Source organism: Monodon monoceros, unplaced genomic scaffold, assembly GCF_005190385.1.
Source record: "Monodon monoceros isolate NGI ecotype Baffin Bay Population unplaced genomic scaffold, NGI_Narwhal_1 Super_Scaffold_4, whole genome shotgun sequence".
NCBI classification, from domain to species: domain Eukaryota; kingdom Metazoa; phylum Chordata; class Mammalia; order Artiodactyla; family Monodontidae; genus Monodon; species Monodon monoceros.
Window position 1 is genome coordinate 29179526 of NW_021703781.1, and position 27927 is coordinate 29207452.

At 49.2% G+C, this 27927-nt stretch overlaps 2 protein-coding genes across 2 annotated transcripts; one reads left to right on the forward strand and one right to left on the reverse strand.

The window, feature by feature from the left end:
* The first annotated feature begins 1635 nt into the window (after positions 1-1635).
* On the forward strand, positions 1636-12059 carry SFTPD (surfactant protein D). Its single transcript, XM_029245878.1, has 7 exons — positions 1636-1834; positions 7344-7460; positions 7732-7848; positions 8161-8277; positions 8632-8748; positions 9340-9423; positions 11683-12059. Exons 1-7 carry the CDS (start codon positions 1636-1638, stop codon positions 12057-12059), a joined length of 1128 nt encoding a protein of 375 aa, XP_029101711.1.
* A 10813-nt stretch (positions 12060-22872) lies between these two features.
* Positions 22873-27411, reverse strand: LOC114908901 (mannose-binding protein A-like). The gene is made up of 5 exons (XM_029245644.1): positions 27261-27411; positions 25448-25640; positions 24910-25026; positions 23972-24046; positions 22873-23329 (listed from the first exon to the last, which is right to left on the reverse strand). The coding sequence occupies exons 2-5, from the start codon at positions 25629-25631 to the stop codon at positions 22956-22958; spliced, it is 750 nt and encodes a 249-aa protein (XP_029101477.1). The 5' UTR covers positions 25632-25640; positions 27261-27411; the 3' UTR covers positions 22873-22955.
* Between the last annotated feature and the right edge of the window lie 516 nt (positions 27412-27927).

The following is a 27927-nucleotide window of genomic DNA, read 5'->3' on the forward strand; positions in this document are numbered from 1 at the left end:
GATTCCCGGACATCTGTGAAATACAGACACTGATGCTGCCACTTAACTCACAGGGCTGCAGTGAGGTGCAGATGAAATCGTGGGCTGAGGGTGCCCTATGAACCCTAAGGTGATGTGTGTGTAGTTTTACGAACATCAGTGACAGGTGTCCAGAACCCAGGTGGGGTGAAATTGAGTGTGTCAACAAGGAAGTAAATTGCCTTACTTCTTGATGCGAGTTCTTGGGAAACCGGGGCTGGGAGGCTTACATTACAGGGCGTGTATAAATAGCCCGTGCCTGCCCAGGAAACTCTATTTGCCTGGAGATTCTGGAGCCCTAAAGGAAGCAACTGTGAGTGTCTCTGTCCTTGCCTCTCATTCTGTTTTCCCAATGTCTGGTGAATATCTTCCTGCCTGTCTGGGTGGTTTACCCTAGGGGTGTTGAGGAAGGCAGGTCTGTGCAGCTGCTCCCGTCTCGGAGGGTAGCTGTTGCAGGTGAGGGCACAATGGAGTACGAAGGAGCGCTCTTCATTCTGTTCCCTTTGCTCGGTAGGAGATGTGTTTCCTGGGCTGGGAGAGGTTGGGTGAGTTGGATGTGACATCCAACCAGACCTCAGATGCCATTGTCTGGAAGCCCCTGTGGAAAATGCAGTTCATCTTCCTCTTGGAAGGAGGCACTTCTCTGGCCAGGAAGCCTCTCCCCTCCCACTACCTCAGCCTGCCTCGTGACCCCCTGTCCTTTGCACAGGTCCTCAGGCTTTGTTCCCAGCCTCTGCAACTCCCATGAGCCCTTTCCACGCTCGTAACTTTACAGTTTCTCTCTGAGAGAGGAACGAAGCCCAATGTTGGGCCCAGGTCCTGCACCCACCCTGACCTCACTTAATTCCTGAGTCCCTTTCCGATGGTAACCGGATGTGCTCTTGGACATCTGCTCTTTCCTCCCCGAGACTAGCCTTCCCCTGACTGTGCCCGTCTCACACGTCCCCTTCCTCCATGAGGCCCCTGTTCCGAGTCCTCTCAGGAGGCCTGGACAGGACTCTAGGTGTCCCATGGACTTTCCTCATGGAGCCCGGGAATGGCAGATCACCTGGCAAACATGCAGTCATTCACCCATCCAGTGCTCGGGGCTCTGGCTTTTTCTCAGGCAGCCCTTGAGACCACCAGGACTAGTCCATCCAAGGCAGCAAGTGAGAGGAAACGAGTTTGCCTTGTCGGAATTAAGTCAACCAACTTACTGGTACAGAAAGGGAGAAGGAGGTCCAGAGATGGGAAGGGTCCCGCCCGAGAGCTCTCAGTGAGTCCTTCCTGATGTGACAGATGGCCTAAGTGAGGAATTCTACATCCTTGCCACAGTGCCCATGGCAGTGCCCAAGGGGAGGCACAAGAAGGGATGACACAGAGCATCTAAGAATAGGTTCGTGCTGCTGGTCACCCCCGTCAGAAGTCCAGCTGGTCAACTCATGTGCTCTCAGGCCAGACCTTATGCCCACCTTGTCCCTAAACTGCTTTCAGAGCCCCGCTGCTCTTGGCCCCAGAGCAGAGGAGAGGAGGTTGAGGATGTGCTTCTCCTCGCCTCCAGGAGCTAGGCCAAGCCCTGAAATCCACATCCTCTCACCAAAAGCATGTCCCCTTTCTTCCTGTTCCTCTGCCTAGGACATGCTTCTCCTCCCTCTCTCCACGCTGATTCTGTTCTCACAGCCCCCAAGGTCTCTGGGGGCAGAAATGAAGATCTATTCCCAGAAAACACTGGCCAACGCCTGCACCCTGGTCATGTGTAACCCCCCGGAGAAGGGCCTGCCTGGTCGTGATGGACGAGATGGGAGAGAAGGCCCCCAGGGCGAGAAGGGGGATCCAGGTAGAGCTGGGACCATGGGCTTGTCCTGGTGGGAAGGGGTGGGCATTGGAATTGTAACCAACCCAGAAACTCTGGATTTTCTTCTGTGTAAACCTTGGAGATGGTCTTCTTCATCCCGCATGGGTGGGTTTCCCCCAGATATCCAGCCCACTTAAAACACAGCCTTACTGGTTGGCAAAGACGGGCTGCCCCGAGCCCCCAGCTCCGTCAGCAGCTGCCCTGATTCCTCCGCTAGGATCTTGACTCCACCCACCCAAGAAGGAGCAAACAGTGAGTAAATGACTGGTATTTGGGGTCCTCTAGAACCATACTCCGGAACTTAATTGTTGTTCATTCTGCTTACATGGTGCCTCTGCAGGATGTTAAATATTTTTAATATGCAATTAAACTCTACTCCATGAGGGGTGGGAAAGGATGAGGCTCTGTGGCCCCATACTCAGGCCTGGTCAAAAGGATTTTCCCTAAATACATTATGGAGAGAGGAGAGAAGGAAAGGCAGCTGACATTTCTTTGTTCAGCCCCGTGCTTGGGTGTTCACTTGAGTGGTTTATTTAATCCCACCAAAAGTCTTACAAGGGATGTACTAATCTCATTTGATAGGTAGGAAAATTGTGACACAAAGGTGCTATGTGAAACCCAACCTGGAAGATGAAAGGGACATGGGCTTCTGTATCAGACACATCTGTGCTCGACTGCTAGCTCCAGCTCCACAGCAGGGACCCCCAGAGACAAGCCACTCAGTGTCTCTGAGTCTCAGTTTGCTCATCTGTAGATGGGAATAATATCTACTATACAGTGACAAATCATTGAGCCAAGGCTTCATTCTCCTGTTGAGTCTTCAGGATAAAGTTGCATCTTCTTGCTGCACCAATCAGGTGAATTCTCCTGAGGTTTCCAGAGGTACTGATTATTAAGGGAATTGTCCGAGAAATACTGCCCCACAGGGGAGGATCTGGGTCTTACTGGCAAGAAGTGAGAATTCAATGAACCAGCAACAAGAACAAGGGGACCACCATGGCACTAGGCCAGGGCTATGCAGGGATCAACTGAGGTCTTTATCTTTCTGGAGTTTGCATTTTGGTTGGGGAGGAAGAAAACGAGCAGCATTTAAGCTGGAGAGAATAGGTAACATCCCCAGGCTTTGTAGGATAAGGGACAATTAACGGTCTGTCCTTAACAGACAGAAAGTAGTTCCCAACATAACTGGGCTGGGGCTTGGAGAAGGTTGCCTGGAAGTGAACTCAGGAGGAGGGTGGTATTCAAGGTGCCAGCTCTCTCTAGCTCCCGGTGGGGCCCTGAATTGAATCCCGGGGCAGGGTGTGGGGTAGGGAGCCTTTCCTACAGTGGCTCTCTGAGCAGCATGGATGTGGCTGAGCCCTCCCCTTCTTGTGCGTTCCAAGCCTGGCCTTGGGTCGGTGCTTGGAGAGAGAACACTGCACAGCTGGACCAAGGACCAGGCTCCTCTCTGGCTCCTCAGTCCCAGGCACTTTAGTTATTCAACTGTTATGGGTCTGAGGATTTCCTGGAGATCAGAGCATCCTCAGAATCCTGACCCAGTAGGTCTGGGTGGGGCCAGAGTCTGCACTGGTGACAAGATTCTGATGCACGTGGTCCCAAGAACCTGCTGTAAAGCACAAGATGGGCCTGAGAGGAGAGACCCTTGGGCAGAGGTAGAGGGTGGAGCTGGGTCACTTGGTGATGCTCCAGACATTTCATGCAGGGCCAATAAGACCCGGACCCTGCTTGGGCGGCTGAATTTCCAAGGACAATTCCCTCATTCCTCAGCACCTCCAAGACCCCCGCCCGAAAGGATTCAGTGAGAGAGTCCTCCCAGGGGCGCACATCTCCCTTGGAGTAAAACCTCACACCCCACAGCAGTCCCCAAGACCACCCTCCACCCCTGCTGATCCCTCTGATCTCATTTCCTTCCACTCCTCCCACTCTCCCTGGGCTCTGACCACACTGGCTTGTCACTGGTCCCTAAGCACGCTTGGCCCCCTGCCTCCTCAGGGCCTTGCTCTTTCCATACACATCCCCATGGCTCACTCCTCACCTCCTTCATGGCCTTAGTCACAGACAGAGTCCTTCTCTGGCCCTCCTATTGGAGAGAGAACACTGCACGGCCCCACCAATACTCTATGCTTTATTTTTCCTCTGTGGCACTTATTCTGATCTTATAAATTGTCATATGTTGTACATTTTAATTTTGATTATCTATTTCTATGCAGTTGAGTTTAAGTTCCATGAGGAAGGGATTTGGTTTTTGTCTGTTTTCTTCACTAATAAAATCCCAGCATTTAGGACAGTGCTTTGTACCTAGTAGAAGCTCAGTGAATACTTGTGGAATAAATGAATGTAAATTGCCAAGACGGGAGGAATTTTAATACAGTTAAGACTGGCCAAATCGGTGGTGCATAAAACTTCACTTCGGGTGGCAGTAAGGTACAGGGCTAGGACTTCGGGGGATGCTAGGATGCAAAATGAGTGCTTTGGGAGGCATGGTGCTTGCTGCTGAAAAAGGGTGCTCTCATGGCCTCCACAGTTTGTGCACAAGGATGGGCAACCTCTAATGCTCCCCTCTAAGGAGTGGCTTTTTTCCCACGTACCTGCTGCCACCCCGGCCAGTGGGGAGCCCAAGAGAGGCTTGGCCTGGGGCCAGGATGTCTCTGCCTGAGCACGGCACACTGTGGGATTGGGATGCAGGCCCATCCTCTATGCTTCCATTCCACGCCTAGTGAGGATTGTAACTAAAAGCAGAACACAATGCCCAGCACAGAAGCTCTCAGCCACCCATCAAATGCACAGTCTCCCACCACCAGCACATTGCTTGGCCCAGGCAGGCCCTGGCCTTTCTTACCCTGGAGCACGGTTTCCAAATCTGAAATGTCACCTCTCTTCTCCTTGAAGTCCTGTTTCCTCTGACTATGTGTGTGTGCTGGGGTTGGAGGTGCTGGGATGGGATGAGGGACATCTCATAAACTGTCTTCCTCGCTCGTTACCCATGCCTCACAGTTTAAAATTCAGTGACAAATCCCTTGCAGACCAGGACCTGGTGCTCACATTTACATCCTGCTCAGTGCTAAGCAGAAAGTTATGTTCCATAGTTCGTTTCCCAGCGAACAAATAAATGAAACAATGAGGAAATGAACAAATAAGTGAATGAATAAGTTAGCAGCACCTGACAGGTGTCATTTCTTCTCTTGTTTTTTTGCACATGAATGCTTTATTCACAACAGCCAAAGGATGGAAACAGCCCATGTGTCCATCAACGTTTATCCGTGGTGAATGGATAAACAAAACGTGTTGTGTTCATACTCTAGAACATTGCTCAGCCACACAAAGGAATGAAGTGCTGAGACGTGCTACAAATTGGATAAGCCTCGAGAACGTCACTCTGAGTTAAAAAAGCCAGACACAAAAGCTCATATATTGTATGTATTTACATAAAATATCCAGAAAAAGTAACAGAGACAGAAGCAGAATGGTGGTAGCCGGGCCTGGGAAGAAGCAGGGACAGAGTTATAACGGATATGAGGTTTTCTTTGGGGTTGATGAAATATTTTTGAACTAAATAGAGGTGGTAGTTGCACAAAGCTGTGAATGTGCTAAACGCCAATGACTTGTAAAATTTAAAAAGGTTAATTTTAGGGAATTCCCTGGCGGTCCAGCGGTTGGGACTCAGCCCTCTCACTGCCAGGCCCCAGGTTCGATCCCTGGCCAGGGAACTGAGATCCGGCAGGCTGCACGTGCAGCCAAAAAAAAAAAAAGAAGGTTAATTTTACATTATGTGAATTTCATCTCAGTGAAAGAATAACCAAACTCACAATTTTACACACAGTGTAAAATTCTTAAATCGAGGTAGATCTCATATAATTTCAGACTTAGGCAGTCTTTCTTGAGGTAACAAGTTTAAAATGTTTGGTCATTTTTCCAATAAAAAATAATATGTGTAAAAAATAATAATAATAATAATAAGTGGTCACTAAAGATAAAAGGAAGAAAATTAAAAATACCTTAATTGTACCACTTAGAAACAGCAACTGTTAACACTTTTGTAGGTGCTGTTCTTGTGGTTTATCCAATGCGTTTTACGTGTGCACACGCCCTACACATTCACGGACATATTTAGGAAACAGAATCGTATTAAATAGAGTGTTTATAGCATACTTTTATCACTTAATGATGCATAATAATTTGGTCTAATTTCTATAGTTTTAAGAGCATGTTACATAGCTTTTTCTCTTCTTTTTATTACAGTATAATTGATATATAATATTATATTACTTTCAGGTGAACAACATAATGATTGTATATTTGTATATATTGTGAAATGATGATAAGGCTTATCAAAATCCATCAACACACAGAGCTACAATTTTTTGTGTGCGTGATGAGAGCTTTTATGATCTACGCCCTTAACAACTTTCAAGCGTGCAACACAGTATTATTTACTATAGTAACCTTGCTGTACATTACATTCCTGGGACTCATTTATTTTATAACTGGAAGTTTGTACCTTTTGACTACTTTCACCCGTTCTGCTCACTCCCCAGCCCCACCTCTAGCAACTACCAATCCGTCCTCTGTATCTATGAGCATGCTGTTTTGTTCATCTGTTTTTTTAGATTCTACATATAAGTAAGATCGTATGGTACCTTTCTCTGTCTGACATATTTCACTTAGCATGATGCCCTCAAGGTTCACCCAGGTTGTTGCAAATGGCAAGATTTCATTCCTTTTTACAGCTGAATAATATTCCATTGTATATACGCCTTGCATTTTCTCCATCCATTCATCTATCCATGGATACTTAGGCTCTAGGCCACCTCCAGGTCTTGGCTACTATAAACAATGCTGCAATGAACTTGGAGGCACATAAATCTTTTTGCATTAGTGTTTTCATTTTCTTTGGTTAAATACTCAGAGGTTGAATTGCTGGATTGCATGGTAGTTCCATTGTTAATTTTTTAAGGAACTTACATACTGTTCTCCATAGTGGCTGTGCCAGTTTACATTCCCACCTACAGTACACAAAGGTTCCCTTTTCTCCACACCCTCCAACACCTGTTATTTGCTGACTTTTTGATAATAGCCATTCTCACAGGTGTGAGGTGGTAGCTCATTGCGGTTTTGATTTATATTTCTCTGGTGATTAGCATCTGGTGTCATTTCTGATATAAACTTTGGTTCTGGGAAGGGGGAGGGCAAGGAGTCCATGATCAAGGGCAAAAGCTGACAGACTTGCCTGCTATAAATACTGTGGCCTTGGGGCAGGGGAAGGTGCATTGTATGGAAAGTCAGGGCAGGTCTTGGTTTGATCTGCCTCCAGCTCTGGCAAGCCTGTTTCTTCACCTGTAAAATGGGGATGTGGACGCCCATTTCCTGGATCACCACTGGACCGGGTCTTGTGGAGATGAAGGGTCTACACCTTATAGAAACCTGAAGGAATATCACCTGGCTCCTCCGGGGCCTGGGGCCAGGTTTATGCCCATTTCTTCTGCTGCCATAGGTTTACCAGGACCTGTAGGAGGAGCAGGGATGCCTGGACCAGCTGGCCCAGTTGGGCCCAAAGGGGACAATGGCTTTGCTGGAGAACCCGGGCCAAAGGGAGACACTGGACCACCTGGTGAGCAGCTGGGCATGGAATGCAGATGTCTGCAGGTGGTGTGCTGTCGCTAGGACATGCCGGTAGGCATGCACGGATTCTACCCCAGGAAGGAGGCAGAAGGTTGTTTTCAAGGTGGCGCTGGGTTATTTCAGGGAAGACTGGAGCTGCTGTGGGGCAGCACCTCTAGGAGGATGCTGCCTCTCAGACTTCTATTACTGCCCTCATCTTTTATGGACTCCCACTTCCAAGGAGATTCAGTGTCACTAACTGGGCTGGTCCTTTTCCCCAGGGCCTCCAGGACCTCCAGGTAGGCCTGGTCCAGCTGGAAGAGACGGTCCCTCAGGGAGGCAGGGGAACATAGGACCTGCAGGTGCACCAGGCCCCAAAGGCGAGACTGGACCCAGAGGTAGGTGGCTGGTATGTGACGGGTGTGGGAAGGAGGCGTGGCAGTCTGTGATGGGGCCTAAGGCATGCGCACAGCGCCTGGAAAAGCCCGGACCACCTGCAGCGGGTAGGCCTTGCCAGGGTCTCTCTCCGCAGATTCCCACACTGACCGTATTTCCCCATACCCTCCCCAGAGGAGGCCAGGCATCAAGGAGCACCATCTCCCAGTTCATTCTCTCACCTGGAGCTGTGGGTGAAAAGCTCCACTTCCGAGGCCATGGTAAGCGCTGAGCGAACTCTCAGCCGTGTTCGTCCCAATTTGCTCCTTCCTCAGGAGGAGTGGGTGCCACAGGCATGCAGGGCTCCCCGGGGACAAGAGGCCCCGCAGGTCTTAAAGGAGAGAGAGGTGCCGCCGGTGCACGCGGAGCCCCTGGAAGTGCTGGGGCGGCAGGTGAGTGACGGAAGCTGGGCTGGGCTCCTGTTCCCCTGTGCCCACCATCACCACGCGCCAGGTCAGAGCTAGCACTCCAGGGCGACAGCCAGTGTTGGGCTCTGGGAACTGTCTGTCTCTAGGGAGAGGGTAGGGCGAGTAGCAGGGACCGTCTATGTACAGGGAAGGTTGGGTGTTGGGTGACAGGGACAGTCAGTACACAGAGAGGATGCAAGGCTGGGTTCAGGGCACAGAGGGACATATGTATATGGGGAGGGCGTATTGCTGGGCGATAAGATAGTCCATGTACTGGGGGAGGTGAAAAGGCTAGAAAATGTGTTCAGAACTCACCCAATTCTTCTTCTCTGATCCCAGGGCCTTCTGGAGCCATGGGTCCACAGGGATCTCCAGGTGCCAGGGGCCCCCCAGGACTGAAGGGGGACAGAGGTGCTCCTGGAGAGAGAGGAGCGAAGGGAGAGAGTGGACTCCAAGGTAAGGAAGATCTGGGGGCCCCACAAGGGCGCGGGTGGGGACGGAGGGTGGGAGGAGGCCCTCCCGGGCCCTCCTCTCAGGCGTCCCCCTTAGTTACAGGTGGGGGGCTGGAAGTCAAAGCGGACGCTGGTCTTAGCCTCTATGACTCGCTGGAGGGCAACCTGAGCAGTTTTTCTGTCTGATCTTTGGGACGAGCCCACCTCCCTTCCCAATTCATCAGATAGCTTTGAACTTCAAATAACCCAGTGGATGGGAAGTACTTGAGCTACATGTATTCCTCTACTCCCACCCCCCAAAAGGAAGTGTTATCAGGTTCCTAGAATTTGGAATTACAGTGTCACCTGGTTCAGTGTCAGTGTGGTGCAGGGACCTGCTCAGGGAACAGTGTTCATAGCAGAAACACAGGAAATCCTGTGGGCAGCACAGGCCCACCTATGTCAGCAGATGTGGGCTTCCTAGGGCTGCGTCCCAGTTCTTTACCCCCACCCCCAATATGTGTCTGCAACTGGGTACCCTTCCCTTGAGGCCCGGGCTCTGAGCTGATCCCAGGCTGTGCTGGACCTCTCTTCACTCGACCTCTCTGCCCTGCAGACATCACCGTTCTCCGGCAGCGGGTGGATACCTTACAGGGACAGCTACAACGCCTCCAGAATGCTTTCTCTCAGTATAAGAAAGGTGAGTTCCTGGACCTGAACCTGAACCAGACACCAAGGGTGGGCCTCATACTAGGTCTGGGTCTTGGCTTGGAGTTGGCTGGGCTTGGGTCTAAAATTGAACTTGGCTGGGACCATGTTTAGGACTGGAACTGGGGCAGGGAGTGGGGCTAAGGATGGGCTGGGACACAGCAGTGCAGCCACGTATTCCAGGAGCTGCAAGTAGATGCAAGGGAAAAGGAGGAGAATGCAGTCCTTGTCACCAATGCAGGAGACCTTCACCCCTGCCTACTCTGGGCATGTGCCTATGATAGACAAGGGGACACCCAACCCACGATGCATCTCTTCCCTCTGTGGAGCCAGGTATGCAAGTACCCAGAGATGCAGCTGCACAGCCCAGGCACCAGAGAATCCAGACATAGTCCTGTGAGCAGGGGCTGGGATGCTGCTCATGGGGTTCAAGTCTGGTGGGGCCCAACCTTGCTGTGTGGCCCCTGAGTATCTCACCCTAAAGATGCCGCTGGGTCTGGCAGGGGCAGGCTGCCTGCAGTCTCTGGCCAGTGCTGGACTCTCCCTGCAACTCCTTGGGTGTTTAAAGCAGAGATTCTTCCCTAAGCCTGGAATCCTAAGGAGGCGGAGGCCTCCTGGAGTGCGCACCTGAGTGCCCGGTGCCTTTGGGACTCTCTGCCTCAGTCCCCAACTGCCCCTCCCCCTTCTCTGCTTTCCTTGACATCAGCTTTGAGTCCACATCATTCATCAAACCTCATGATCCAAAAAAAGAAGAGTTTTCTGAAGGAGTAGAGCATAAAGGGGTGGGATATAGATTGGTTCCTAAGGACTCAAGCCAACTAAGTACCTAAGTAGTAAGGATGAGAGTTTCCAGCGTTTGATGTTGTCCTCCCTCTACAAACATATTTGCATACCCGTTCACTTGCTCATATGCACACTGATGTAAACAAAGGAGAACACGGGCATAGGCACCGGCCACATGTGTGGGTACTCAAACACCATCGCACACTCCACACCATCTACATACATGTGCACACATGCACACACAAATATGCACACCCATCCAGATGGACCTTAATTCCACCTGTGTACCTTCAGATGGATATATGGACATATTCACGCATGCACATGCATACCCACCCAGATGCATGGGACATAAACCCAATTATGGCACATGAACTTGCACTGGCCTCGTCCAGGGCTGCTCTAGGTGCCATCCTGACCCCGTGGAGAATCTGGCCTCTGAGTCCTTGTTGAAACTACTCAGAGGAGAAGGGCAGTGGGTCAGGGTGTAGTCTGGGTTCCTACCCAGTCCAGTGAGCCCTCTTAGGAGCCCTGAAGATTTCCATGCATGAGCCTAGAAGTCAAAGGGATGGGGATAGGATGGAGTAATAAGAGGTACTTAACATGTCACACAGGTGATGCTTTTATGTAGTGTACACCTACTTTAGAAATAAGGAATGGGAAACCCTGAAAAGGGAAGTGACTTTCCCTTGCCCACCTGGACCGTCATTGTCAGGTTGGGGCTGAACACGTGGCCTTCTGACTCCCAAACAGGGGTCTCTCCAGCGCCGATCCCACTCCTGCCCCCCATTCCCACACACACCTCTCAGAAGCCTTCATCCCCTGTCCAGCGGTCCAGGGAGGCTGACTGGCTGGGGCATCACCCATAAGCATATCAAGAGGCCAACACTGGGCTGCCCCCAGTGCAGAGATTAGCATGTCGCTGCTCTCAGATGCCCCACCCTCTCCTCTCCTTTCCCCTCACCCCTTCACACAGCACAGACCCACTTCTGACAACCCCACATGCCCAGCCATCATGCAGGGGTGAGAGCGAGCCCCCTGCATGGTGTTTTCCACACTCTTAGGAACTGCCCTGGGCAGCACCGTGTCATTTCCCTGGTCAAAGTCATTCCAATCTACACAGTAATTGAAAAACCAGTTCTGGCATATGACATGGGGAGGAACAGAAAGTGCACGTCTAAGCTTTAGTGTCACATCCAACAAGGTTTGATCCTCACTCTACATTTGACAGCTGTGTGACTTTGGGCCTCTTACGTAAGCTCCCCGAGTTCCAGGGTCCTCACCTGTAACTGGAGACCACAGCACCACTCACAGGGCGCATCGTGGAGCCAGGGCTGCTGTGGAACCAGTGCCTCGCTTTCATCCTATCTGGTGCCCTGGTACCCTGGATGGGAGGCTGGGGGGCTCTGGTTGGAGCACAAAGGTCCAGGTGCTGCCACACCCCAACCTGACTCTCCTCTTCCCCTAGTGGATCTCTTTCCCAGTGGCCGGGGTGTCGGGGAGAAGATCTTCAAGACGGGAGGTTTTGAAAAAACTTTTCAGGATGCACAGCAGGTATGCACACAGGCCGGGGGACAGATGGCCTCCCCACGCTCTGCAGCCGAGAACGAGGCCTTGAAACAGCTGGTCACAGACCAGAACAAGTCTGCTTTCCTGAGCATGACCGACAACAAGAAGGAAGGCAGCTTCACCTACCCCACAGGGGAGCCCCTGGTGTATTCTAACTGGGCCCCCGGGGAGCCCAACAACGACAGAGGCACAGAGAACTGTGTGGAGATCTACCCCAATGGCAAGTGGAACGACAAGGCCTGTGGAGAACAGTGCCTCGTGATCTGCGAGTTCTGAGCCCCCGGGGAGGGTGGGGCACTGCCCAGAGCTGTATGCTGCCAATGTCCCAATAAAAAGGTGACCCTCAGGCCTTCCCTGGTGGCGCAGTGGTTAAGAATCCGCCTGCCAGTGCAGGGGACACGGGTTCGAACCTTGGTCCGGGAAGATCCCATGTGCCGCGGAGCAACTAAGCCCGTGCGCCACAACTACTGAGCCTGCGCTCTAGTGCCCGCGAGCCACAACTACTGAGCCCACGTGCCACAACTACCGAAGCCCACACGCCTAGAGCCTGTGCTCCGCAACAAGAGAAGCCACCGCAATGAGAAGCCCGTGCACCGCAACAAACACCCAACGCAGCCAAAAATAAATAAATAAATAAAATTTATAAAAAAGAAAAAGGTGACCCTCTGCTGGCCAGGGCTTCTCCACAGAGCCATGGGTGAGCCCAGCAGGCAGGGCTGCTATGGAACGCCTCCCTCAGAATAAAGTTTGAAACTGGCTTCACACCAGGAAGGCCTATCAGAGGAAAAGGGGGCCAGCCTGCTTTCCCAGGGCAAGGGCTAAAACGAGATCTCCAAGACCTTCCTGTTGCAAAATCCAGCGTCTCCTCCTCTGCCCTCCACCTCCTCCAGCCATCGGCCGCATTTGACCCGGCTGATCACTGCCTCCTCCTTCCCTTTTCCTCTTCTGCTTGCAATTTTCTTATCCTTCTGGCTGCTCTGCATCAGCCTCATCCCTCCTCCTCTCCTGGACTGCTCCACAGAGGAGCTCGGGAGCCTCAGCTCCAGTTCCCCTCTCTCCTCATTCTCGCTCCAGGCTTGGGCTCATTCTCTCCCACGGCTTCAAATCCTTTCTATTGATACCTCGCCCATGTAGAGCCCTGTTCTAGACCTCCCCCCCGAACCCCAGACTCCTCCAGCCAATGCAATCTGGAGCCCCGGGGCTGGGAGGTCTCAGTGTCTGCCTCTTGCTTCAAGCCCTGAGCCTAGGAAACTGCACAGTTACAGAGGGGTGACCTGGCAGGGAGGCACCTTCCTCTCTGGCCAGATTGAGTGGCCTTACACCCAGTAGACTCCCCTCACCCTTGACCGCCCAGGATCTCTCTCTACCCATGACAGTCTGACTGTGGTTGGCTCAGGGGAGAACATACCATCTGCACAACCCTAATCCCTTCTGAAATGTCAGACACGGAGGGTGCCCAGCCGTGTTCAAATTCATCCCCAAACCTCTCCCTGTCTGGCAGTTCCGGGGATGTTCTCCACTCTGCCTCAGAGATAATCTACTCAAACCCTTCTCATTTTACAGACATGGAAACTAAGACACAGAGAGGGAGGGAACTTGCACAGGTAGTACCGGTGCTACAGCTCATGAAAAAGGCCATCTGACCCCAGAGCTTATACTTCTGGCCTGTAAATTTTTAGGCCAAAGGCCTCTGTATATTTAGTTGATTTTATTGACACACTGCTGCAAAGGAAGATTTAAATGACGTCGTCTGTGCTTAAGAAGTTGGAATGACGCCTGGATGAACCATAGGCTCATGGGAGGGGGCAACGAATACCCCTCCCCCAGACAGGAAATCTACCACTCTTTCCTTTGCTCCCAGGCACCAGGAGGACTGCCCTCTCTGGCCCTTTCTGAATGGGACCCCCGAGCCCTACCCGTCTTCCCAACACTCTTGCAGCCACACTTCATATATGGGACAGCACATCTGAAAACAAAAGCCACACATCTCAACAGCATGCAGCTCAGCCTCCCTGTTCATATCGTTCCCCTGTTACTTGAAAAAATCCCCAGTTCCTGGAAGCTTCTGAAACATAAACAGTTACACAATAATGAGCAAACAACTGTCCAGTACAAAGGCCTGGAGCTTAGAACAGACTGCTTTTACTGCAAATAAGAAAAACAACTGGATCTAGTTAAGCCAAAAAGAGGGTGTTTTTAAAGAACAGAGGATTCTGAATTGACTTACGAAGGACTGGGGGTGCACAGGCACCGCTGTGCCACCTCCCTGGCTTCTGCCTCTCTCTGCCCATCCTCACCTCTTTCCCTCCTTTACACACCAGCTTCCTCCGCGTCCAGGTCTCTTGTGTGTCCCAGAGATCAGAAACTCTTGCTTGATATCAATTCAAAACTATGTAGAAATGCATCTACTTGTCTCAGATGCCCACCTCTGATCCAATCAACTCACCCTGGGGGCTGGGGAGGAGCCACATCGTACAGTATGGCCACTGGGATCCTTGCGAGGTCATGGTGGTCTGGACAATGCTCTATGGGTGATCACTACTCATCCCAATATGTAAGCCAAGCCTATTCCTTGACAAGGGGGAAGGAAAGAGTGGCAGAACTATGTGACTCCATAGGAAGAAAAAAAAATCTCCTGTGTTGTTGAAGGCCGGGAACGCTGAGACCCCAAAGCCTAGGAGGAAGCTTCAGATCAACCTGGACCATGGGCCACGGGGGTCTGGTTTGCTTTCCAGCGCAGAGAATAAGTAAGGTGGGTCATTTGGGTTCTGCAGACACAGCCCGATTAAAGCAGAGGATCGAGGCAAGTATTTCAGAAAATGCAGGTCCTTACCCATTCTTGAGCACAGAGGTCTCTCCTACACCATCATTCATGGGCAAAGGTCAACATAGATCTTAAACAATGTCAGCCCCACCCCAACCATAGTAGCCGTGTCCCTAGTTTGGTAGCCTAGGTGCCAAATGAAGCCAGAGCTGTGTGACCCTTATTCTCAAGAGATGTTATGACACTCGCAATGCCAGGTGACATCATGGGAGCAAGCTGGGAGCCTTCCATACCTGGAGAGGGGACAACCACAAGAGGAAGTCCCTGTTTTATAGTATATTCTCAAGTTGCGTCCTGGTTCTCAACCCTCCTGTCACCAGATCAGCCCACATCCCATACTGAGCAGCCTATGGGAAGCCCTCTGATGTTTACTTTTCTAGGATTCTATCTTTGTTCTGAATTCCACTGACATAAAACACGGGTATTGGGATTTCCCTGGTGGCGCAGTGGTTAAGAATCCACCTGACGATGCAGGGGACACGGGTTCAATCCCTGGTCCGGGAAGATCCCACGTGCTGTGGAACAACTGAGCCCGCGAGCCACAACTACTGAGCCCACGCACCGCAACTACAGAAGTCCAGATGCCTAGAGCCCGTGCTCCGCAACAAGAGAAGCCACCGCAATGAGAAGCCCACGCGCCGCAACAAAGAGTAGCCCCCGCTGGCCGCAACTAGAGAAAGCCCCCGTGCAGCAGCGAAGACCCAACGCGGCCAAAAAATATATAAATTAATTAATTTAAAAAATACTTAACTTTAAAAAACAAACAAATAAATAAATCAATCACCGGCATTTGAGTTGCTTACATTCAGAGCATTCTCAATCACTATTACCTTCCAGATGTCCTTAATTCAAGTTTAATCGTGTACTGGATCTTTTTGGGTTACTTGTGTTTTATATAGTAGAGCAAAGATACCAGGTACCTATCAGAAGAGATAAAATATTAATTTATATGCCAAAGACTTATCCAGGCACTGGATACACAGATGGAAACAGCTGGTCATGCCCTCACATATGCTACAGCCCTGCACTTCCTTAACATTAGAGATCAGCTGTAGAATTGTGCTTCAGCAACGGGCAGTGAGGGTGCTCAAGGGGTAGATTGGGAATGAGTGGATGGATTATAGAGCTTTTTAACCAGGAGAATAGAGGAGAGCCATCTTCTTGTGAAGGCACCAAGATACTCAGAGACCAAGACACTTATTATTGTTCAATCTAATTGCCTGTGACTATTAGGCCTCTGTATAGCTAATAACTGGTACCTTTTGGTAGATTTTATTGTTTTTCACTGTTTCAATAAGAGAGGCCTTATGGAGGCAGGCGTTACCCTGTGACATGTATTCCTTCTGGATGGAAGCAGTTGAGGGCAAGTGCACATTTCTGAAATGCCCAATTTTCTGCTGCCCTGGTGAGCACAGAAGTGTTGGTGGTTATTGAGTTGGACGATCCAGGATTCTGGACACCTGAGCAAATGGATGGAAAACAACTGCCCTTGGGGATCACCCAGATCCACTTGGATTTTGACTGGGGTTTGGGGGTTGTTACTGCAGCATGTGTAGCCCATCCTTACTGGATACATTTTGAATACTCACATATTTGATCTCCATTTACTTAAGCAGTATAGTCTCTCTCAGACTGCCTGGCTGAAACAACTTGGAGCCACAGAAGGACTCAAGAGGGCCCTGCCTGAGCAAAATGGTACTTTTCCTATTTATTTAGTAAGGAGACAGAATGAATCAAGTGAATAAGTAGAAGAGTTGAATGAATGAAATCCTTAATTCCTGCTTATAAGTCTATTCGTAGGCCTGAAGAAAGTGACTTCAAGATGCTTCCAGGCTCTTTGATATGAGGAAATAGCACCATGACCTCACTGCCAGACTTTCTGCACATTTATTAACCCCCTGAATACTTCATTCATTTCAGGGGTAAGTGGCTGGGGCCAGGCCAGGGCCAAAATGTCAGATGACAACTTCAGGCCAAGCAAACGCATCCTGTGACCAGAAAGATGGACCAGGGCAGGAAAGGGAAGAAAACCAGTGGTGGGTTTTGTGCAAGCCTGGGATGCCTGGTCCCCAGCTACAGAGAGTCTGAGAGGGATGTGAATTCTCCAAAGATTCAATCCCCCCCAAAAAGAGTGATTGAGGCTGTGAGGACTTCATCAAATGATTCCAAAGCTCTGATGAAAGAATAAACATCCTAGAACAGTCATAAACATTAATTTAAAAACATAAGGAGAATGGACGTGGTCATTTTGTTTTAAAGGGTTTTAGAAAGCTAACATAGTTACAACAGTGTATTACTGACACAGGACTAGATAAAACAATGTAAAAAACCACAGACTCCAAAAACGGGTCCAAATATACATATATATACATATATATCTTATATATGCCTGATAAAAATAGAAATAGAATACCCAAATTGTAGGAGAATAATGAATTGTTCAATTAGTAATACTGAATTAAAAAGTTAAGCATTTGGAAGAAAAATGAAGTCAGATTCTTTTAGTTATATATAAAAATCAAAATCAGAAGAAAATGTAAGTAATGGTTTATGTAGTCTTAGAAGGGAAAAGAGCTATCTAAGACTATCAGAGAAGAAAATCCAAATAAAATATTGATATATCTACACACAAAAATATATAAAACGACTCTGCCAAAAACTAAAACACAACATAAAATCAGAAAAGTCTGATTTATTTGCAAAGTACATAACAGATAAATCAATAAGAAAATTAATATCTAAGTAGAAAAAATGGGATAAGTAAGAATGAGACGAGGGAATTCATAAAAGAAGAAATACTGATGGCCAATAGTATGGAAACAGGAAAAAATGCACAATCTTAGTAGTAATTAAATTAATTAAATTAAATTAAATTAATCAAGTTAATCAGTAATAAGTACCCAAAATCTATGAGCTATAGTTAAAGCTATAGTCAGAGGAAAATATACTTTACTTTTGTTATTAAAAATTAAAAAACCATAAAAAGGTGCACTGAAAATAATTGAATTGAGTGTTCATCTTTTTAAAACAAATTTTAAAAACAACAAAAAATAAAGGCCAAAACAAATAAATATAAAAAGTGAAATTAATGAAATGTTTAAAAAATAAAAGAAATGATCAATTAACCCAGAAACCAGACGTTTTAAAAGGCAAATTAGAAAAATATATCCTGATAAATCTATGTAAAAAAAACCCAAAAAGACAAAACACCAACAGGCAGAGTAGTAGAGATAAAACAGGTGCTATAACCACAAACATGAGAAAGATTAAAAGAACTTTAAAACAATATATTCATCTCCTTTCAGGCACTGGTCATAATTAAACAGGGCAAGGATGAAGGGAATTTGGCATCTCTCCTCAGCCCTCCCTTAACCTTTACTTTGTGTCCTGGGGTCAGATTTGACACCTGTTGCCCTGGGGCTCCAGGGGGTTTACAGCTCCCTGGTCAGGGAGGAGGAAAGTGGCACTGCTTTTTCTCTTATCTGGAATTTAGCCCATAGCCTCAGTGCATTGATCTAGAATGACGATGTAACTGTGAGCATGGTCTTAAGCTGTCTGGGTCCAGGGTGCCAGAGACGTGTGGTCACCCAGTGGGCGAGGACATCTGGCCCTGCAGGGTAGGGACTTTTAGGCAAAGGCATTCCAAGGGAGTGTAGCAACCAGGGGAAAGAGGGAGGGGAGGAAAACAGGATCATCTGAAGTCGAAGACAAGGGGCTCACGGGACCCCGCCTCTCACCTGGCTCGCCATATGATCTCTGAGTTTGCTGGCCCTGCCTTAGAGACAACAGCAGAGGGCAGCAGGAGGCTGTAGCTGGCGGGGTACAAAGCCACTGAACCCAATAACCCGAGAACGGAGGCTGTGCCCACAGCCGTATTCCAAAATAAATCTGGCTGCTTCTCTCATTGATCCAGCTTGGAGCTGAGTCAAGCTCCAGAGAAGGGAGTTGGGTCACACTCATCTGGGGGGAGGACTTAGATTCAGTCATTCATTTGTTCATTCTTTTCTTTATTCAACAGTTATTGACTGTGCGTGTGGCTCCCAGTCCTTTTCTAGGCCCTGGGACCGCAGAGGTGAGTGATCGAATTTCCTAATAATCACAAGAGCAGCAAGAATGAACGCCTGCATGGCAGTCACTGCAGGCCAGTGCTAACCTCAGTGCCTTATTTGTATGGTTCATTTATCCCTCATGAAAGCCCTGTGGGGTGAGCACTATTATTATTCCAATTTTACCAAGAAGGCAACTAAAGCACGGAGAGTGTATGTGACTTGCCCAGGGTCACACAGCTACAATGCGGTAGAGCCAGGGTTTGAATCCCGGCAGTCTGGCTCTTCGTTGACTTTGCTACACTGACATAACTGAAACAAGTAAATGGTCAAGTTGATTTCAGGTGACTATAATTGCTAATAAGAAAATAAAATAGGGCATCATAATGGTGACTGGGGCTGGGTCAACCTTGATTCAGTGGTCAGATAAGGATTTTGGGGTCGGGGGTAGTGGTGACATACAATCCAAGACCTGGCAGGGGCGGAGGATCATATTAGCACCCAGACGGTCTCTGTTGAGCCCTAGCGGGTCCCAGCACACAACTCACAGCCATTTGCGGACCCTTGAGTCCATAACGAAGCACCCACACACCTTACCCAGAGCCCCTGGGACCACTCAGAGCCAATGGTCCTCAGTGAAGGGTGTGCAGAGAGCAGCTTGGACACAGGCTGGGGGCAGGGCAGAGGCTGAGGCCCCTAACAACAGGATGCTGGGAACTTCAAGCTCTGGGTCTGTTGGTTTTCCTACAGATGCTCACACACGCTCAAAAATACACGCTAATACCCCCAAGTCCAGGTACACACAATTCCCCACCCAGAGTCTCACCTGCCCAGGGCCTCGCCTTCTCTGACGCTCCCCAGGGCTGTTCCAGGCCCAGACCCACTCCCAGGGGTCACAAGAAGACCCTGGAAATGCATAGGGAAGGATTTCAGTCAGCAGTGCTTTTACTAGTGACATCGATCAGCTGACAGGAGATTATTTCAGGTCTGACAGTATAGAGTGAAGCACTATTTATATGCGATGATGGATGTTCCCTAGATTTGTTGTGATAATCATTTCATGATGTATGTAAGTCAAATCATCAGGCTGTATGCCTTAGACTTATACAGTGCTATATGTCAGTTATAGCTCAACAAAAATGGAAGAAAAAGTGTACAGAGGGAAGCAGGACGCCCTTCACCTCATGAAGGGTCTACAAGGAAAGGAGAAGCCTGGCTTCCTGGCTCTAGGCCCTCCTGCAAAAGTGAGAGGGAGGCAGAAAGCAGCTACGGTGACTGTATTTCTTAGGGCAGTCGTTTCCCAAACTGACAGAAAACCCGGGTCACCTCGGGGCCTCGCGGCCGTAACAGATTTCTGAGATTTTGATTCACTGGGTGCAGAGTGGAGCTGAGAGCCTACGACTTTGGCTAGCATTCCAGGCAGTTCTGCGGGTCGCTGCTCTGAGAGCTGCATGAGGTGGCATAAGCGCTGTGCTTGCCAGGACAGGGCAGGCTGGATTTGGGGTCGGTGGCGGCTGGCCCAGCCCAAAGCGTTTGTTAGGCTAATAAATGGTTACTTGCATTTCACCGCTTTTGAGCATGACACCTGTATTTGCTTGGACAAACCACGGGTCCATAGTTAGAGATACTGTCCTCCTCCCCGCACAGGTTGCCACCAGGGCTAAGGGCACCCAGTCCAGGTGGAGCCCAGCCCTGAGATCCTCCTCGTTTCCCAGCACCCCACCAGCCCCTGAGGTCTGTCCTTGGAGCACCTGGCTTCATTAGGTCCCCTGTGCAAGAGATGTCAATCATCATATGTCCCTTAGTAAAGGAAAACAGCCTGCCCTCAGCCCTTGAGAGAGTGAAAGAGATGGTCTGGACCGTATTCTTGAATCCATAATTTCCCTCTTGTTTTAGGTCTTGGGAAGCCTGGATGAACTGTAGTTTCTATCCTTGGACTCTCATGAGAATCCATTTTTAGGTTAACTCCACCCTCTCTTGAGCTGATTTGCCCACTGCTTGCTGATAAGAATTGGGAAGTAAATACAGGGAGGTTGTTGCCTCAATCCTAGACTGAGGGAAGAATGCTGGCCAGGGGATACATTTAGAGAGAGGAGATCTGAAAAGACGATCAGGTGCTAGATCAGGGGAAGAACCAGCTCCACATGTCCAAGAGCCTGGGGAGAAAGCTTCATGTCCACTGGGGATGACTTAAGGGTAGGGGAGCAGGGTCAGGTCTTGGGTGGCATAGAAAGCTCTCAGAGTAGGAAATGTGAGGCTCTAGTGATTGAGGGATGAAGGGGGAAGGGAGCACCATGGAAGGAACTAGAAGGAGAAGACTGAAAGGGAAATGGAAGAATTTGAGCTCATCCACAGAGTTTTATTGCATTTCCCTGACTGAGGGGGCACTCATTACATGCTGGGAAACAATTCCTGTGAAGCACATGACTGCGTCTTGTACACTGACCTTTATACACAGTATAAACAAAGGAGACAATCATCTCAGGGTAGACATGGTCCCCGCCCCCCCTTACATAAAATAGAAAGAATTATATAACGGTTACCTGTCCATTTTCTCATTTTTGTCTTGGCAATGAGGAAATTCAGGTGCAACTTTCATGCTTGATTATGATAATTCTCTCGTTCTGGGTTGTATTACAGGTACCTTCTTTCCTTCTAAAAACTTTCTGGTCTTTCCTTTTTCTATTTGCCATAACCTACGTTACCTAGGTTTCGTGTGTGCCTCTAAATTTTAGGCAGTTTCCCATTCCTTTGGCAAGCAGTCTGGATTTGGAGCGCAAATAGTGAATTGTTCTGCTGTACATCACAAAAGTACCCTTCTCACTGCCCCCAAGTGCATGCCTGAAGAAGAGCTTCACGAGGTTGAAAATTCAGTGATGTGACAGTCTAAGTGGGCCAGAGGCTGAGGACACAGGTACTGTCTTCCTCCCCCTGCCAGCCCCAATGTCTTCAGCACACCCCACCCCTACCCCGACAGCCTCACAGAAGAAGCACACCTCAGAGAGAACTCTACCCTATAATATTCAATGTGCAGTATCCCACCCACTCGTCCATTTGGTAATTCTTTGGTGCACCCATGCAACGAACACTCATCAAGCACTTACCAAGTGTGAGGCGCTCCCTCTGGTAGGTCGGATACAAAGAAAAATAAAATGGAAAACTAATTTAGCAAAGATATTTCATTAAGTTAAAGTGGCCCTTAGCCCATTCATGAAATATTTTCAATCTCATTTTGTGATTGGCATACAGCTGGAAGCGGAATTCACTCTCTTCCCACAGTTTGCTGCCTGGGCTCCATAGAATCCCAGCTCCGTCCACCCTGAGATTTCTCAAGAACATCCATGGTCATGAGCTTGACTGTGGGCCAAGATGGTGTCAGAACTCTGCTCAGAGGGGAGGTTTTATTTGCTGACTGGATGGTGCTGCATCATTTGCCCCCCAGTGTGTGAAATGCACCTTTAGGGAGATCTTCCCTCTTGTCTCTACAAATAATGGACCCATTGACCTATAATGGGATGAGGATGTCACAGAAGAAAGGGGATGTTGAACATGGAGGCATTAAGACCAATGATGCCCTGTAAGGAAGGACCCAGCGTGCCTGACCACTTGCCTCCTCCCGCGATACTGGCATAGGCCACAATATCGAAAGAGTCTCCTAAAAGCATACGGGAAGGGAAGGGTGCCCTTTGTTCTCAAGATCACCCTAGTGACTATTGGGAGGCCACAGCCACTTGGGCAAGTGAGGGGATTCCTAGGACTATTCGCTGTCACCCGTGAAGGACACTGCCAAGTGTCACAGTTTCAGTGTATAGCTCATGAACAGCTAAAAAACAACACTCATGTCGTAGACAGGGCTGGGCTAGCCATGGGAAGGAGACGCTGGCACCAGGTAACGGCAACTTGGAAAAGTGGGAATTGGATCTCTTGGAAGCTGAGACACTGCCTGCTCGGACACAGATGTGGACCTCCATTGATCCATCTGCTGGGCTGCAGTGTCCTCACTAAAAAAGGAGAGGGTTTGAATGTGCTTTTTCTGAGATTGACTCTGACCCAATGCTGTGCTCTTTGGCAGGACAGAAGGTGTCCTTTGCCATGGACTGGACTGGACCAGAAACCCTCATGCCCCACTGTCAGTCTCTTTTCACTTCATCCCCCCACAGTCAAATATGTCCCCTTGCTTTTCTCCCATCCCCATGAAGGAATGAATCAACACTGGACATGGGGAAACTGGCACTGAATTCTCTTTCAGAGCAGCAGGGACCTCAGCAGGGAGCCAAGGAGGGGGCGGAGGAACCTGCCTCTTCAGGCTGGGAATTCACAGATGGCCAAGAAGGAGGAGGAGCAGGAGATGTCATTCCAGAGCCCATCTCTTAGCAGGAGGACACAGTCCTCCCCTGAGCCCTGGTTGTTAGGCTCATTCTTCTTCCAGTTGCTGTAGCCCATCCTCCCTCCTGTTACGTACATAAACTGGCCTTCGGTCACCTCATCTGTGATGCCCAGGAAAGCAATGTCAGGGGCCATGTCCTGGATGGCTTTGTTCTCCTCAGCATTCTTGGGGGTGGCCACGGTGGCCCCAAGCTCAGCACACAGAGCCTTCACTTTGGAAAAAGGCATCTTTTCACCATTGGTCACATAGAGCATCTTTCCAGACTTTTTACCCAAGGAGAAGCTTTGCACTGAAATCACAAAATGTAGGTGAGGTTGACTTGGCTTCAAGCCCAGCCTGGGACAGCAGATGAAAAAGCCCTTCTCTGGGAACTTAGGAGTCTGGGGTTGAGCCCCATTCTCTACCACCTCTGGTGAGATCCTATTAAGAAGGTGGAAGGCAAGTCCCTGGCAGCAAGCCGGGGCTCTCCTGACATATCCCATCCTTAGGACAAATATCTGTTAAAAACTGTCCCAGTACAGGTGGACCTAGGGAAACATGCTTGAGCCCCACTGCCAGACATGGGCACCAGGATGAGAAAGAGGCATGGACCACCATCTGAGGCCCGTGGGTGCTAAGGAAGGAGCAAAGATTCCAGAGTCAGCAGACCTCCACGCCATCCTCCTTCCCACTTCCTAACTGTATGCTGTTGAATGAATTATCTATACTTCCTGGACCTATTTTTATCTCACCTGTACATAAAATGGGTGTAATACCCACAAATAGGGATGGCAAGACGATTGAATAAAACCAAATTATGAGAAAATTCCAACCTAGTATATAATAAGTTGTCATAAGTGTAAGTTCTTTTCCACCGTCCCCCCAAAACCTAGAGCACTCTGGAGAAAAAAGTTAGAGTCAAGAACACATTGGGGACAGAAAAAAAGCTTACACTTTTTGACGTAATCCAGTTGTGATTTCAGGCTCCTTATCTGTCCCTCTAAGTCAGCCAGCTTAGCCTCGGCAACTATAAAGCAATAGGGAGAGGATATTTATTTAGAAGAAGACCCTCAAATGGAGAGCAGAGTATTTTGAAAAAAAAAAAAATTAGCTTACTGAAAAGTATTCGTATTCCAGAAAAATAAGAAAACAAAAAGAAGCAAAAGGGAAAAAAACTGTATTCCTGCCTTCTCAGATATACTTAGTAACTATTGTAAACCATAACTCTGGAAATAATAATACCATAAACTATAGCTCTGGATCCTTTTCTTCATATACTGCTTAAATATTGCAATATTATAATTATTTATAAGGAAAGGCCCAGCTAATTTTTCTCCTTTTTGAAAATTTTTCTTAATCATATTTTCATTTCCTATTCTGGGCAAACTGTTTAATACGTTTATTATTCTGATAGGCCAGTGGACAAACATAAGTAAGAGGTCATCCTTTTGGTTTTGTTGTTACCGAATTTATTTTACTCTGAACTAAGTTGCTGTGATGTCCCCCATTATCCAGGGGTCCTATGAGGCCAACCCTTTTCATGCCACTCTTGTGACAACAGACATAATCCAACAGCAGAGAGGACCAGTGTCCTCCCTTGCAGCCTGGAACCACATGCTGGACTGTTGCAGCTGAAGAAGGGCCAGGGCACATGTCCTACAGAGATGTGCTGAGGGTGAGGCAGGCAGGGTTCGGAAGTCTATACCCGGGCACCAGTGGGAATCCCCTTGGGCCCCAAGGAACTGAGAGGAATGAGGGCGCTGGGTCAGGAAGCAGAGCTGAGCATCTTCCAGTGGGGCAGCAGGAGACGGGGCACCTCCCACCTGGCCCTGGAGTTCCCAGGTCCTGGGTCCCCTCAGCCCACATCACTTGCTGGGGTGAGCTCCTTACCCGAACTGTCTCCACGATCTCCTTTGTGGCCCTTTTGTCCTGGAAGCCCAGGATTCCCTATATTTCCTTGAGGCCCCATTTTCCCTGGAGGGCCCTGCAAGCCTCTGAGCCCTGGCCCTGTTGGAAGAGGAAGGAAATGTGACCCAGTGTCTGTCGCTCATTCTCTTTCTCCAAAAGCTCAAGATTTGATTGACCCCAAGAAACCACCACTCAGCTAGTAGTGATCCAAAGAAGAAAGATCCTCCTGCGTCTCAGGGGATGGCCTGTCCTAAGGGCCAGCTCCCTGAGCAGAAAAGACACCCCTTCTCTAAGGACAACCACACATCACCAATTCCTGGGTGGCAATGAGGGATCCTGGAGAGTCAGAGAAGCATCTTTATTTTGGAGAGAATGCCCTTTTACAGGAATTTTTCTGAGTGAATCATCACCTACCATAATGAAAGGTGAGCCTCCTCATGTCTCTGTGCTAGATCCCTTATAGAGAACACTCTCCCGTTGGGGTAAAAGATTTAAGAAGTCAGAGCGGCCTGTCCTATACCTGGTTCTCCCTTTTCTCCCTTGGGTCCATCTCGCCCATCTCTGCCTGGGGTGCCGTTGGTGACCGGGATGCCACAGGTCACCACTGAACAGGTCTTCTGGGCATCCTCACAGGCTTTTGTTTCTGAGCAGGATGCTGTCACCACACACAGAAGGAGGCCAGGAAGTGACAAAAACAGGAACATGGTCCTTACCTTAGAGTGGAGAAAGTCAAAGAAAATAATTCCATCTCATTTGATTTGCTACCATCTCTGATGTGTTGGACCCTGTGCTCAGGGCAGCTGACACAGAGGGGGATATCACAACTCTTGGCCCTGAGTTACTCCCAGGCTACTAGGAAAACTACTACTAGCACAAGCAAAATGTGTTAGAGTTAGATGAGTGCTAAAACAAATATAGATGCAAGAGTAATGTCACAGGGGCCCACTTTCCCTGGGGCTCATGCCCTGCGGGCCCAAGGCTTAGTTGCTTAGGCAGCCCTAAGCACGAAAGCCCACAGGGTCTACAAATGACACACAAGCCCCGTTCCCGATGGCCCAGCCAAGAGAGCTCATTTCTTGCATGACCTTTGGCTGCTCTCTTCTCAACTCCCTTTCTTGAGAGCCTAAGTAGCCCAAATTTCCCTCTTCTTCTCCTTCCTATGGACGCTAGAGGTAGACTCAAACTATAGCATGTGACCCATTGCTTGGCGGGACCTGTTTTACAACATCCGTTGTCTCATGTCACATAAAAATCTGTTTTACACCACAGGGCCCCAACCACCCCCAGAATCACAGCTGTTTCCCCAACAACCTGTCAATCATCCTGTTTAATAAAGTCTCTACTTTGTGACAGGCACTTGCTGGGACTCGGGACCCAGAGTACCCTGAGGTACGGAAACTTATTCTGACCCTGAGAATGGAACATTCTTTGGTCATTGATCCTGGCCAGTTGCCACTTAGATTTACCTCCCTTCCCTTGGTTTGAGATTTTCCACTGAGAGGCCATTTTTCCAGCCAGAACCCAGGCTCCTAAAATTTCTGTTCACCCTGGGCCCAGCAGGGTCAGCTCATACTCCTCCTGGCAGGATCCTCTGCATGCTTCTGAGACGCTTCTCCGGCTCTGTGCCCCCATCCAGCCATCAGATTCCCATCCAGCCTTTGCTTGAGCTGGTCCCCTTCCAGGAAGCCTCACAGACCAGCCCCCATGGGCCTATCCCCCTGCTCCTCTCTGACCTCTAATTCCAACGTCCCTGCCTTTGCTGCATAACTACTGCATCTGTCCTTGGCCACCCTGGCCTGTCAGCTCCCTTAACCCTTCCTTCCCTCCAGGACTCAGTGAGAAGTAGGAAGTTGGGAGGGAATTTTCTTTCTTCCCTTCTTTCTTTTTTTTTTTTAGGATTTTTAATTTTTAAATTTATTTATGTTCTCTCTCCTTTTTGTTGTTTTTTGTTTGTTTGTTTTGTTTTGGCTGCACTGTGTGGCATGTGGGATCCCAGTTCTCTGACCAGGGATGGAACCCGTGCCCTCTGCCGTGGAAGCACGGATTCTTAACCACTGGACTGCCAGGGAAGTCCCGGAAGGGAATTTTCTTGATCAAATCTTCCCCACCTTCCCTCTCTCTTAAGCTCCCCTGATTATGTGGGAGGCCAAAGCCAGAGCTAAACATGTTGCTGGCATACACGCCCCACTTCCATTCTTCTGTTTGGCTGAAAAGACCACCTTGAGTTTGCAGATGGTAACCTGGATCCAGGAAGGGCACAAGGCCCCAGGTCAGAGAGACAGAGGCCCTCAGGGGGCCTGACAACCCCACCACAGCCCCTGCCTGGAACTCACCAGGATCAAGCCAAGTGGCCAGACTCTGGGCCGAGGCCTCCTCTTCTGTCCTCAGAAATGACTTACTAGGGGCCTCCTCGGAGCACAGAGGCTATGGCAGGGAAGCTGGTCCTCCTGCCTAGGCCTCTGGTAGATACCTCAGCAATGTCAGCCCCAATTAGTCTGGTGACCAGGGACAGTGCTGGACTGGCCTTCAACCCCAGATTAATAAACAACCATCCTTAGAACCGCTGTATCCTGGGCAGCTCTCCAGGGCTGCTGGTGGGGTCTCCAGCTTAGCACTGGGCAGCTCTCTACTGCAACACCCCAGACTCCTCCCACTGCTCCCTCCCATGCATCTGTCTCTATAGCTCTGCTATCTGATCCTCTAGAATCACAGATTCTCAGATCATAGATCAGAATCCCAGAGGACAGTTCTTTCCAAATATTTGTCTCTGGAAGGGACGTGCATAGACATCCTACCAAACACGTGCCCCTGCAGACACACATGTACAGGCGTACACCTGTGTATCAGTTGTTCTGCCTAGTTCCCCCTTCCATTCATATTTAATTTACTAGGAGCAGGAGGGAAGGGGTTAAACACCTACAACACTGAGTCACCTCATTCCTCCCTTGTCATTCAGAACATTCGTCAGCTGCCCTGTCTGGGCGCGTTGCAGCGCGCTAG